Here is a 14,204-nt window from a genome sequence, read left to right on the forward strand (position 1 = left end):
ATTCCTACACTTGCATGAGTGAAACTTGAGCATCAATCCAATGCCTGCAGACTACGCTGACTTTTCACTATAGGTGAAAATGGAAACTTTTCTTTATCCTTGGGAATTTCACCTTTATAATAAACCCTCAATGTTTAGCCCCATCTTCACTCAATCCTCTTGAAGCAGGAGAAGAGGCAGGACAAAGTCCAAAACATTGAGGTAAACTAGCTGGTTCAGTTTGTCAAAGCCTTGCTTCAAGGTGTGCTCAGTAGTAGAAGGCTTGAGGTAAGTACAATCTAGCATTCTCAAGAGCATCGAATGCCCTTTGTTTAAGTATTTCTATCGGTCATCCCCAAATTTTGTGGAAGATTACCACTGTTGTCTTCTAAGAAAACAGTAAGCATTTCCCACAACAGACATTTCAGATTGCTTTTGGCTAACTTAAGTGTTTCCAGTCATTTTAAATCATTTAGTGGAGATTAGGCTGAAAGTTATCGATGGCAGAGTTGTTTGCTTTTAACTGTGTCTTTGACAAAGTTGGAATCTCAGTGCAAGATGGAATTGAACGATGGAACATTATTTTTTTTCATCATAACTGCACTCTCGTTGGCATCCATTACTTTTTGATTATATCTCTCTCTAAATACTATTTGATTACCTCTTTTTAAACATCTTTCAAATCTCTCTCTTCACCTATTGAGTTCTATATGGCCTTATGCCCTAATTTAACCCTCAGTAAGCAAGTGTCTGTCTACTTAACCCTCTTTATATTGGTATCTGTCTGCATTTAAACCTTCTGAACTTAACCCTTTCTATTTAGGTTGCCATATGTATTTAACCTCTCTACATAGGTAGCTCTTTATACTTAACCTTTTCTGTTCAGCTATCTGCCTGTATTGAACTCTCCTGATGTGAGTATCTGTCTATATTCAGACCTCTCTATACAGTTACCTGCCTGAATTTAACCATCTCTATATTGCTATCTGTCTGTATTCAGCCCTCTTGAAATAGGTATGGGTCTGTGCTTAACCTTCTCTAAATAGTTTCTGTCTGTATTGAACCAACTTTGTAGAGGTATCTCTCTGTATTTAATCCTCTCCAAATAGTTATCCGTCTGTATTTACCCTACTCTTTATAGGTATCTGTCTGTATTTCATACTATCTAAATAGTTCTCAGTAGGTCAATAACCCCCTCATTATAGTTATTGCCTGTATTTATTTCTCTCCATATATCTGTATTAAAGCCTTCCCTATATAGACATCTCTTTCTCATTACTCCTTTCTATATAGGTATTTCTTTATATTGAACTCTCTCTGTATAGATATCTGTTTGTATTCAGTTCTCTCTATATAGGTATCTGTCTGTATTTAACCCTCTCTATTTAGTTCTCTCTCTTTAACCATCTCATATGGTATCATTCTTATTGAAGAATGACACAATATGCAGTAAAATCCATCTTTTCCCCTCAGTAATTGAACAAATGTCCTCATCAAACAGGAGGGCCTAGAACATGGCAAAGGTGGCTGATGCCGAGCTTTTAAAGAAAGACTGCTGTATTCCATTGTGCTAGGAGCTATAAATTTACTTGGGATTGTGTAGTTTTTGAGATTATTTCCACTCTCTTGCACTTAGTTCCCTGTAGAAGCCTCACAAGATTGTTTCCTGATTGGGAGATCTCCTCAAACTGTCAGGGAAGGCTGTCAAATTTGTTTATGGATTTCTTTTCTTTTAGTGATTTCATATTGAGTGAAGAGGAGAGGGCTATAAATTTATAGCTACTAGCACAATGGAATACAACAGTCTTTCTTTATGAGCACAGGACTCTGGGTACTTAGAGTGGCAAAAAATAACCTTAGGCTGAGTAGCACCCATCTTTCAGAGGCTATGAAGTTACCCAAGGCTTCTAGGAGAGGAAATATACCCATACTAACACAGCCTGCTACCTTGGGTGTGAGAAAACCAGAAGTGGTTTGTCCATATCAAAAGTGTGCTTCACCAAGTAAGGGGCCTGACACCCGCTTCTTACATCTCCAGTGACTTGGACTCAACCTTGACCTTGGGTGTTATTTGTGTGAAGTTTGCACATTCTCCCAGTGGGTTCCCTCTGTGAGCTTCAGTTTCCTCCCAAATCCCAAGGATGTGCAGGTTGGTAGGTTAATTGGCCACTGTAAATTGCTCCCAGTGTATAGATGAATGGTAGAACCTTGGCGAAGTTGATGGGAATCTGGGGAGAATAAAATAGGATTGGTGAAGGATTAGTATCATTGGGTGCTTAATGGTTGGCACGGACTCGATGCGCCAACAGACCTGTTTCCATGCTGAGTTATTGCTGACATAACCATCCATTTTTATTGCCAGGGTATATGTGTTGTTCACAACTTCAAAGGGACACAGACCACATCCATTAAGCAGAAGCCCAAGGATCCACATGGAGTACCATTAATGACATTCCCTCGGGTGGAGAGCCCACTTGAAACCTTGAGCGCACAGGTAAGCCACGCTGACTACCTCATGCTCCAGCTAAAAGATCCGGTTTCACACAGTGAATAGAAATGACCTTTGAGCCACTTTACCCACCAAGGTTTACCCTTCTTACCTCATGGTTTAACATCCATGTTAGTCAACAACAGATTGAGAAGATAGCACAAAGCCTCCCTTTATTGGATTTGGCAAACTAGAGTGAAGTAAGGAAGCCCCACTGGTAATCCAACTGAACACCTGTGTTCAATTTCTCAAGGCCTTGCTAGTTTCCTCTACGATCCTGTGCTATTAACAGTAACCAGAACCACACACTCCCCCTAAGCTGACAGTTATCTTGGTTGAGAGCTGTCCTTTTAATTTGCAGCTTGCTGTTACTCACTGAACATGAACAGCACAGGCAAATGCAAGGTTTGTTGCCCACTTCTAATTATCCTCAAGAAGTTGGAGACAAAAGAACTTTGTGGGGAAATCCTTCCAGCATTCATTGGTAGAACTGAATAGCTTGCTAAGCCATTTCAGTTAACAGTCAGCAACATTGCCTTGGATCTGGAATAGTGTACATCCTAGAATGGGTAAAGTTGACAGATTTCCTTCCACATTAATGAACTGGATGGATTTTTATGACAACCTGGGTTCTTTTGGGTCACCCTTATTGGTACCAGCTCTTTAATCCAGGTTTATCCCAGGATTGGAGCTCAAGTCAGTGGATCCCTGGTCCTGTAATTTATTATCATTGTGCCACCAGGTGCACATAGAACAAGTGGTCACTTACTAAAAAACATGGATGCGGAAGTTTGCCTTCTGCTTGTATGTGGCAAATACGCGAGTATTGAATTCTGCTTCGGAAAGTAAATTACATTGACATCTAGGCCATTGGAACTGAATTTCAGAATGGGACTTCAATGTGCAAATATTACTACATTGTCCGTTTAGCACATACAACAGAAAAAATCTTTTTATGCCACTGATACGTCTACCACCGAGTCACCAGTCTGACAAAGTGAAACTTGTATATTTTTGGATGCTTTTATAATGTTTATCCAATAGTTTTTTTTTATTCCTCCAGGCACTAACAGTTAAACGATTGGTTGATAGCATTTAGTTCAAGGTTCTGACAGTTAAAACATTTATGCCCTATTAATAAGACCTTCTGGCTTCTCAATTTGATTTAAAATGAAATGCCTTTATTTAGTGGTTGGCCTCTGTTAATGTTTTATCAAGCTAAGTGTTTCTTTTCAGTAAACTGAAGAATTGGTCAATTAAATGCACAGACAGAAATCAATAATCAGCGCCATTGACTGGAAAAAGAAGGGATGAGGAGAATTTATTATTGCAGCAAATTGTTATGAAGCAAAAAATTTCCAAATAACTTTTGAAAGGAATTGGACAAATCCTTGAAGGTGAAATGATTGCTGAATGAGACAAACAGCACTTTCAAATCCAAACAGGACAGACACACAGAATGTGCTGCATCATCCTAAAGCTCTGATTCAATGTGCTTCTAAACTAAAAATAAATAAAAATGCTGGAGCTGATTTACAAGCTTACAGAACTCAAGTAAGCTTTGCATGAAGTGCTGTTAGAAGGCACTTTGAATTTACTAGAATTACAGTGGGTTTAACAATCTTTCGGGTGGTTTTGGACTCAAAATCTGCCAGCATAGTCTTTCAAAATTCACCACTGAAATATTACTCTAGCCTTTTTGCATAGTGCCGTGGGTGTTTTTTTCATGATAATTTTCTGAATGCAAATTTATACATGCATCAATCAGCATTTTGTGTTATAGCAAGGCTGCACATAGTTATAATATTACGGTCAAACATCATGGGAATCACTGAGTAATTGGCCTGTCAATCAAGCCTACTGAACACAGTGCTGAGACGGAGATTGATTTTGTGCCCATAATTTGTATGTAATTATCCACCCACTCACTGCATTTCCCTGGAGACCTGAACTGACTTTTATTGGGAGAAGCTCTGGAAATTTTTTTCTTACGTAAGTTCTGTTTCTTCTGTTCTTTATGTAGCTTCCTGCCCAGAAGTTCATGCCCAGTTGGTAGCACTAAACATTCTATACAGTAGAGGCTATGTGTTCTTGTATGCTTCTGAACTTCAGTTCCTTTAAAGTTGTTTTCATTCCAATTTAATGAATGTCAGTGACAGAGTATAATGTGTTGCTGCTGTTCATGGAGTCATGGAATAACGAGCACAGAAGCAGACCCTTCAATTACCCATATATACTAATCCCATTTACCAGCTCTTAGCCCATGGCTTCCTGTGCCATGGTGATTCAAGTGGTCATATAGTTATCTCTTAAAAGGTGTCAGAGTTTCTGTCTACATCACCCACTCAGGCAGTGCGTTCCAGATTCCAATCACCCTCTGGGTGAAAGAAGTTCATTTTCATACCCCTTCTAAACCTCCAACCCCTTCTCTTAAACCTATGCCCTTTGGTTTTATTTGCCTCTGTTATGGGGAAAGGTTTCCTACTATCTACTCTATCTATGCCCTTTGTAACTTTACATGCCTCCATCAGGTCCCCCCTCAGCCTGCACTGGTCAAGGGAAACAAACCCGGCCTAACCAGTCTCTCCTCATAACTGAAATGCTCCACCCAAACAGAATCTTAGCAAATCTCTTCTGTGCCCTTAGTTCCAAAGTAATGTGTGTGGTTATACAGCCCTGGCTGATAATGCTAAATGTGTATAATGTACTTAACATTATCAGCCAAGGACAAATAAGCATAAACATTACTTAGAAAGTGAATCCAAATGTACTAGAAAACCAAATAGATTCTGCAAGTACAGATGCACAAAAACACAAATCACTAAACACAGGTTAATAAGGGCCTAAGAAAATGAATCAAAGCTTCATTCCTGGAGAAGCAAAATTATAAATCTGGGAAGTTATGTTAAACATGCATTGAGCTTTGGACATTGAGCACTGTGTTCAAAGCTGTTCACCAATTTATAAAAAGAAGACAGTGATACTGGAGATGGGACAAAGCAGATTTCAGTAGAGGTTCTATTTATACAGAAAGGGTTACTATAATGAGTCTCTTTTCTTGTAAAAAGGACCAATTTTAATTTTAAACTTATCAAAGCTTTAGATACACAGAGAATGTATTTCCACTTGTGGTGGAGAATGAAATCTGAGTCCATCAATATAAGAAACTTACCAAAAAATGATATAAAGAAAAATGAGGGAGCTTCTTCACCCAGAGAATAGTGAGAATATAGAATCTGCTACAAGGAGTGGCCAAAGTGAATATTGGAGACGTACTTAAGTGAAGGCTGTAAAATCTCATGTGGGAGAAGGGTCATGGGGATTGATGGGAAGAGGCTAAGGTGGAGCAGACAAGATGAGCTGAAAATCCTGTTTACTATTGCTTACAATCAGGAGCGCTGATGATTTATTGGCTTGGATTTTACAGAATAGACCCACCACCCTCTGATCTGTGCAAATCTTGGGTGTTTCCAGAAGGAAGAACCTACCAGACAAAGGCTTCTTCCAGCCAAATGGTGAGGCCCTGTTGGTGCAAGAGCCTTGTGCAACCATATTGGGTCACAGAAGAAGCCCCACCTACAAAGCTGCCGAGGCAATGTTTGACAGACAACAAAGCCACACTGCCAAAGCTGTCAATTTCCCTGATATTCAGAAGCCTTTACAAACAATTAAAAATGAAATTAACAACTAAAAACATATAAAATTGTTAACCTTAAAAAAAATCAAAAATCATTTAAAAATGCTTTTAAGTTCAGAATCAGTATCAGATTATTGTCACAAACTTGTATGACGTGAAATTTGTCTTTTTGCAGCAGCAGTATATAAAATTACTATAAATTATAAGACTAAATAGTTCCAAAAAAGGAATAACAAGGAGGTAGTGTTATAAAATTTATTACACCACAGCAAATACAAGTGACTTAAAAACATGTAACTCACTTCTCTTCCTCATGGTTGTAAGAGCTCCATTGCACTGAATGGACACATGGATCCTGCACCAGTTTAATTTGCTGCACGTTTTGTGAGCAGATTACCCAGTTAAATTGCCAGCAAGCTCATGCTCTGCTGTTGGATTCCATGTGGAATCCAGCAACATGGAATGATCTCAGATTCACTGGCAGGAATTTCTGCATTTAGACCTGTACGTGCTGAAGTTCAGAACTAACCTGAATAAATTTGGGTAGTTTGCTGCAGAACCACTGCCAAAACTCAGCAACATCTTTACCACGGTGAATTACTACTCATTTCCCCTCTCTTTGGACCACTGTTGCTACACACTTTACTCTCTATTCACCAACCTTTTGTGGAAGTGCATGCTCCTAGCCAAGTTTTAACAAAACACTTTCCGACTAATTACATTTGCAGGGTATTCACAAGGGCATGGGACTTATATTGTCAGCATTATGGTTCTGTCAATTTGTTGGAATGTTGACAACTTTTCAATATGGGCACAAATCCTCTAATGCTTAGGAAATCCAGACATTAATCTCAACAATGGAAGAGTAAATTTAGAAATTCTTTTCTCCAAAATGAAGCTGAATGCACAGAACAAGAATTAGAGTCTCTCTCACCTCCTGTAAATAATTCACAAGAAGTAAGAGTACATGTTGCATTAATATTGATTATACAAAGGCATGTGGAAGCAGAGTAGCTACGTAACCAGAGGTCTATATTAACTATCCAGAGGGATATGAGTTCAAATTCTTCATGGCAGCTGGATTAATTCAATGATCAGGAATTTAAAAGCTAGGATCAGTATTAGTAACCACAAAACTACTAGATCGTAATAACCCATCAGGCTCACTCCTGTTGTTATCTGGTCATGCCACATGTAATTTCAGACCTACAGCAATGTGATGGATTCTCACCTTAAAGGTTGCATATAGTGACAACATTGCAGCTAACTGGAATGAAAATGACTGGGTAATTCCCTTGTCATAGAGCCATACAGCACAGAAACAAGCCCTTCCACTTATGAGTTCTCACTGACGATCAGCCATTTACATTAATCCTACACTGATCATATTTTATTTTCCCCACATTCCTCTCCCCAGAATCTAACTTTACCTACTCACTATAGACCATTTCCAGTAGCAATTAACCTACCAACCTGCATGTCTTTGGGATGTGGGAGAAAACCGGACTGCCTAGAGAAATTCCATACAGACTGGAAGTCAAGGCTGGATCCAGCTCACTGGAGCTGTGAGGCAGCAGCTATTCTAGCTGCATCACTTGTGCTGTCCCTCTGTAAGAGACAAGCAGACATTATGTGCAGAGAATTTATATGCAACTATCCTCCACTCATTGCATTTGTCTGGAAAAACGATAGTACTTTTATTGGAAGAACTTTAATCCACTTTAATCCACTCTTTGAATAGTCTATTTGCTGAGTCTCACTTCCAACTTGGTGGCTGAAGCTGTTGTGTCGGTAGTTACTCAGTAATTGAAGTGGCCTAGCAATGTGCTCAAGGGCAAATGCAGATGAGCGGTAGATACTGACTCTGTAGGTGATGCTAATATCCTATACTTTTTGAAAATATTGACCTTATATAAAAACAAAAATAATGCTCGAGAAACCTAATCAGGTTACATAGCATCTGTGGAGAGTAAAACAAACTTAAGGTCTGTAAATTTTCATTAGGCTGGAAGAAGTTAGAGTTTAAGTAGGGTTTTATGATTCCAAGGAAGCTGGGGGGATGTATGGGAGGGGTGAGACAAGGTAAGAATAAAAGGAATAGATTGAGATGTTGGAAGGCAGCGGAAGTTAACAGATAGAAGGGTGAAAAGCCAAAAGTAGTGACAGTGAAATCATTCAAGATGGGTCAAGAAATGCAAATGGAAAAGCAGGATCATTACTTGAAACTTCTGAATTCAGTTTTGAGTCTGGAAGGCTGCAGTATGTGTCATGATAAAATGAGATGTTGTTCTTTGAGCTTGTGTTGAGCTTTGTTGGAACAGTGTAGGAGGCCAAGGACAAAGAGGTCAGAATGGGAGAGAGAATTAAGGTGACAAGTACCAGATGCTTCGATGGCACTGATATTCCACAAAGTGCTCACCCAATCTATGCTTGATCTTCTGGAAGTAGAGGAGACCACATCGTGAGCAGTGAATAGGCTAAACTAAAAGAAGTGTAAGTCACTGTTTCACAATATTTTGCTTTTATAACATTGATCTTACAACGTGGCTCTTCTTCCCTTAATGCCGGCATGACAGCAAGGTGGGAGACATCGGCAGCCCCCCCGAGAGGGGGTGTTTCGTCCCAGGGTCATTTTCCAGGACCAGCCAGATACCCAAGTCAACAGGAGGTATATACTTAATAATCACCCAAGGGCAGAGCTCTATCGTGAGCTCGAGGCTTTAGAAGTCTGGTGTTGTATGAGACTATGCTCTGCGTGTCTGCCTCTGCTGCTTCTGGGCTGATGGCCTTTCTCTTGTGTCCCATGTGAATCTGGCACCGTGTAATCTGTGTTTGCATCTTCTAGCTATATTTTGCTGTGCTTTCGGCCAAGTGTCCTTGGTTGTTCACGGTGGGTCACTTCTCTTGGTTTTCTTTACAAACCTTAGCCCTGAACTGTTTGCCTGGTCTTGTAGCAGTTTCACTGCAATCACCCAAGTGGGCACAGACAGAGACCTGACCTTGGTGTTGGGCACTCCAGACACTTGTATTTCTCTGCTTTACAACTGCATCATTTTGTTAAAAGTTGACCTGTTCATTTGTGCTGTGTTACTATGGTCTTGGTTTATTTTGCCAAACAAGTGATTTAAGGTAGGAAGCATAAGACTTACCCATGTCAGCTGTGGTTCAATGGTGAGCACTCCCTCGTCTTAAGCCAGAAGGCTGGTAATTCAAGTCTACCTCCTGAGACTTGAGCATCAACATCTAAGCTGAGACTCCAATGCAATAATGAGGGAGTGTTTGATGTGCTGATTTTGGATGTGATGTTAAGTTATGCCCTCATTCAATGGGCATAGAACATCCAATGGCACTGACTAACTGATTATTTTGTACTTTCTGGCAGCTTCCTGGTTGCTATATTTGTTACACGGCAACAATGTACTCTTTTGAAGTACTTAATTGGCTGCAAGTACTTTGGAACATCCAGAAAGAGAGATCGAAGGGACTATAACAATGGAAGCTATGCTATTAAATTATAAAGTCATTCTCTTAAGTATTGAAAATGTGGTACAATTCTAATGCTTAAACTGATTAAAGGAGCTGATAGCTAGATAGAGATTAACTATTCTGGTAGGTGACAAAATGTCGAGCGAGGGGGCCATCAACTTAAAATTAGAGCCAAGCCATTCAGGGGAGTCTCAGGAAGTACATCTCCAAAAAAAAGGTAATGGGGATTTGTCTCTCTCTCTCTCCCTCCAATAAGCTGATAAGTCCAGGGCTTTATTTCAGGCTGATTGAACAGACATTTGGAGGTATGTCTATTCAGAAGAGGCACTCCCCTTCAACAATTTATCACAACGCTGGTGAATTAGGGGTCACTAGACTGCATTTATGATTGGACGTAGGTGGAACAAACTGGGAAAAGGCTTCCTCTCTGTGCTTTTGAAAAATAAGCTTTCGAAGAGTTCCACAGAATAAACCTACTGTCCACCCCACACACTCTACTACCTCTTGCTCATGTCACAGTGGTGCAGCTATGTGTAGTCCAGTTAAATTGCATTAAAACCAAGATCACACGAAAGAACTTTAAGCCCAAGGCATGTGACACATTGATAGGGTAAAAAGAATTACAGCAACAGGAGACTAATGTGGAATGTCAGCACCAGTGTTGACCATTGGGGCTGAATGGCCTGTTTCTGTGCCTTACTCTTTACTTATGATTTTAAAACCGTTATTTATTGGTTAGTGAGGGTTTTAATTACTGAGTTCTTTTAGAATTCAAGCAAAACAGCTTTAGATTACACAGATCAGTGGGGGTCCAAGATGATAAGCTTGGCTAAAAATCTGTTCCCCTCTTGGTCCAGAATTTAATTGCAACCAAAATTAATAGGGTGAAAGTACTGTTTTTCTAAGGACCAAGCATGGTGATCTTGGGTAATCTCAATCCAGGCCCATTGGGTACAAGCCTATGGTACAAGACTCTTTGTAAACTTGAGCAATGCCCCTCTGAGTTAGCGGTTAACATTGCTGCGTAGAGGAACGGACCTTCACTCTGTGTTGAGCCAATCGAAAGATTATTACCAGGTGTTTGAAATTAATGCTGGGCCCCTGAAAGATTTTCCCTTGATTGGTATAAATTTACACCAAAGTTTGTGTGAAAGCATGGGCAAGGGGTTTAAGACAGGTAAGTCACCTGGCCTCTTTGGTTGTATTCTCTATCTTTTTATCTTACTTTCTTCTGTTTGAGGCAGGGCTTTCTTTCTGTTTCAGGTGATTAGGTCGCAGAGGTGATTCGCATGGGTGCTTTCATCTCCTAGTGAAAACAGGGGGTGCGTGAGTGTGCATGCAAATGCCATCTTGCCTAGGGCCTGATGACATTTCACCCTGCCCTCCATTATGTTATGTCCGTCCCTGGGAGCATGTGGTGGGGAGTGCTACCAGTTGAAAATCCATGGCAGATTCTCCTTGGAAGATTGCCTATTCCTGGGCAATGCTGGTGTAATACTCGAGCAGTACTTTTTGTGTCCTGCTTATATGTGGCCCACTCTGTCCCAACATATGAGCAAACATCAAAACAAAGTGGAGATATCTATGTCCTTCAGGGTGGCACCGCAATAATATTTTGAGATGCCAATTAATGCACACTGGTTCAATAAATATATCTTAGTTCACAACAAAATGCACAGTTTTTGTATGTCCCACTCACTTCCAGCTCCTTGTTTGGTTCACATATTTGGCATGGGCTGCAGTAAATGCAATGAGGAAGAATGCAATATTTAAAAATCAGCTAGCCTCTGAAATGATCACTGACCCCACCACCCCGTTCCTCACGTCCACTCTTCCCTGTGTCTAGCAACATTGGGGTGAACTTCAACCACGGAGGCCTTGCCCACCTCTGATAGATGCCGAAGCAATAAAAGTAGGATGCCCATGAATTTCCTGCACGTTAGTTGGCAGACTAGGTTGGATCATCACTGGCAACCTTGATTGGCTTTCAGTTTGACAATTTATACCATGTTAAGTCAGGAAGGATGTAACAGGTCTTGAATCCCTTCTCTAATGGTCAATGGGAAAATAAATTAGGATAAAGTGTAAAATCCTGGTGTGTTGCTGCTTAATCCCAGTTTCTTCAGCTTGTGGCCTTGTGATTTTAGCTTTCTGTCACAGTTATCTTTCCTTTTACCTTCCTTCTCTGATCTGCAACTGAGGGACTGGCACAGGATGACTGATGCTGATCTCTATTGATGCCACTGTTGGCTGCATGGTAGTAGACATTCACAACTGGGCCTGTCAGAATTCTCGTACTGCTCCCCTTCCTGCTCCTCCTCATGTCCAATGAACACTGGATCTCCCCTCCACAATTTTTAAGGTTGAGGTCAGATCTGATAGGATCCTCTGCCTCCCACCTCTCTGCCACACCAGTAGTTCTCCAAGCACCAGAACAGTCATGATGGGTTGAATGGGGTCCTCTTGTGCTGTAAGAACATATGGCTTAACTGAAACATCCAGTATCATTGATACACGTGGATTGATTAATTTTTGGCAAAAAAAGTTTTCTTAATGTGTTGCTGAAAACCTTTCTATCTTTGAATAACCCGTGTCTGACTAGTGGCAGAAGACTCAACATTTCATTATGTAATTAACACTACTGTCTGTTCATGACGGTAAGGTCCAGCTAAATAGACTGTATTTTCCACATTGTTTAAGGCCTTGGCTGAGGCCTTTTATAACACAACTTGTACATCTCTTGGGGGAGAACTTTGCCTTTTGCCACTAGTGCTAATTGTATGATCTGGATCAGCTACTGGTTGTACGCCCCTCCCCTGCCATTGTTTCCACTGAAGTCAATGTGCAGTTGAATACAACCCATGGCTGAAACCCACGCATTCACTTAGTCGGTATGATCAAGGATGCATTTTCTTCCACATAGTTTATACAGCTGGAGCAATACTGGGGATAGCTACACTCGTCCTTAAAATACTTTGTTTTTGCTGTGATTAAATGTAACAATCTTGTTAGGAACGACTTTTGAGAGCTTTGGACCTTACTTCAGTCTGTTGTAACACATGAAATGTCTGTCGTACTGTTCTTTGTGGATAACCCTTTCACACCAATGACTCTCTCCCCCTTCACAGGATGTTTGTTGCAGTGTGTGTCTGTCCAGTATAAGTGATTTTCTTTAATACCAGCACATTGCAAACATTATGTTAGTGGTTGAGGTGGTTCACACAGTATTTTGTACTGTGATAAAGTAGTTTGCACAGCAATTCTACTTAGGTCACCATTGTGAAATTATGGAACCTTTTTATCTATAATCATAGACCCAGAGATAGTAGTCTCACCTCTTGACTCAGTACCACTCCAAAGGCTTGAGCCAAAAAACCTAGATGCCCTGTCACTGCCTTAGTTGCACCATTGGAAGTGCAGTGATTTGGATCAAGCCTTTAAGTAAGGCCCTTTCCTTTTTCAGATACATGGAAAAGATCCCCTTCACTCTTTTGAAATATAGCAGTAGAGTTTTTCTCAGTGTCCTAGTTATCCAACGATTATTATTCACGAGAAAGAGCTTATCTGCTCCTTATCTCCTTGCTGGTTGTAGGAGATTGCTGTGCACAAATTGATTGCTGCAGTTCATTACAACAGCAACAGCACTTCATAAAGTACTTCCTTGATTGTAAAGTGCTTTGGAAGCTCCTCAGCACTGTCTAAATGAAAGTTTTTATTTTAACTTGAAACCCCACTGGAGAAAAATGTTTGCAGTGTGCATATTTTTTTGACCTGCATTAAATTCCATTGCTCATTCAGCTGAAATGCTTATAAAACCCTTTCTTTTGTCCTCTTACAGAACCACTCTGCTTCAATAACAGAAGTGACCTGAAGAGAAATCTTTTTCTCCTTCTTAACAAAAACACACAGATTGGTACTTTTTTATAATGTGTTAAACTGTGGAAAGTGCATCTCAAGAAAATGTCTAGTTAGTATGGGATGTTTTGTACATTTTGTATGACAAAGTGTTGTAGCATACCTTGATCTTATAGCCTGTTTCAGTACCTTTCTCTTAAAGCATTTGATGTAAACATTTCTAATTTCTTATGTAAATTCAAGTCGTGTTATGTGGTCTTTGTATAATAAAGTGCGTGGTCTGGTTTATACACACTTTACCTTGTGAAGTGATTGGTGTATTTTTGTTAACAAGAACGGTCTTTCAATCTAGTTTCCAACTTGATAATTCCACAGGACCTCTCCCCATTGTAACTTCCACTAGGCTGTTCAATGGGATTTCTATGATTTTTACTCAGCAGTTAATAGATTCCAAGTTAAGATTGCATGTGATTCAGAGGGGAGATTGGAGGTGGTGGTGTTCCCCTGACCCTTCAAGCCTTCTTACACAGTTGTTAGAGGTCAGATTCAGGAGGTGTTGTCAACGAAGCCTTGGTGAGTTGTTGCAGAGAACCTTTAGGGTGGTACAGTGGTACAGCTGGTTGAGCTACTGCCCCAGAGCACCAGCAGCTCAGATTCAATCCTGACCTTCAGTGCTGTCTGTGTGGATTTTTCAAAGTCTCTGTGTTTCCTCCAGGTGATCCTGCTTCTTCCTACATCCCAAAGGCATGTGGATTGATT

General features: G+C 40.3%; 1 protein-coding gene across 7 annotated transcripts in view; it reads left to right on the forward strand.

The window, feature by feature from the left end:
- Positions 1-13,720, forward strand: part of plppr1 (phospholipid phosphatase related 1) — a 97,418-nt gene extending 83,698 nt beyond the window's left edge. For 2 of the 7 annotated variants that reach the window (XM_052019689.1, XM_052019693.1), the window contains 3 exons: positions 2,342-2,473; positions 8,685-8,772; positions 13,429-13,720. In XM_052019689.1, coding sequence (XP_051875649.1) covers positions 2,342-2,473; positions 8,685-8,772; positions 13,429-13,517 — 309 coding nt within the window. In that variant the 3' untranslated portion in view covers positions 13,518-13,720. Of the gene's footprint in view, positions 1-2,341; positions 2,474-8,680; positions 8,773-10,853; positions 10,913-13,428 lie in introns of all 7 variants that reach the window. The other 5 variants (XR_007956631.1, XR_007956632.1, XM_052019690.1 and 2 more) reach the window with 5 other exon arrangements.
- The last annotated feature ends 484 nt before the right edge of the window (positions 13,721-14,204 follow it).

This window comes from Pristis pectinata, chromosome 7, assembly GCF_009764475.1.
Source record: "Pristis pectinata isolate sPriPec2 chromosome 7, sPriPec2.1.pri, whole genome shotgun sequence".
NCBI classification, from domain to species: Eukaryota; Metazoa; Chordata; class Chondrichthyes; order Rhinopristiformes; family Pristidae; genus Pristis; species Pristis pectinata.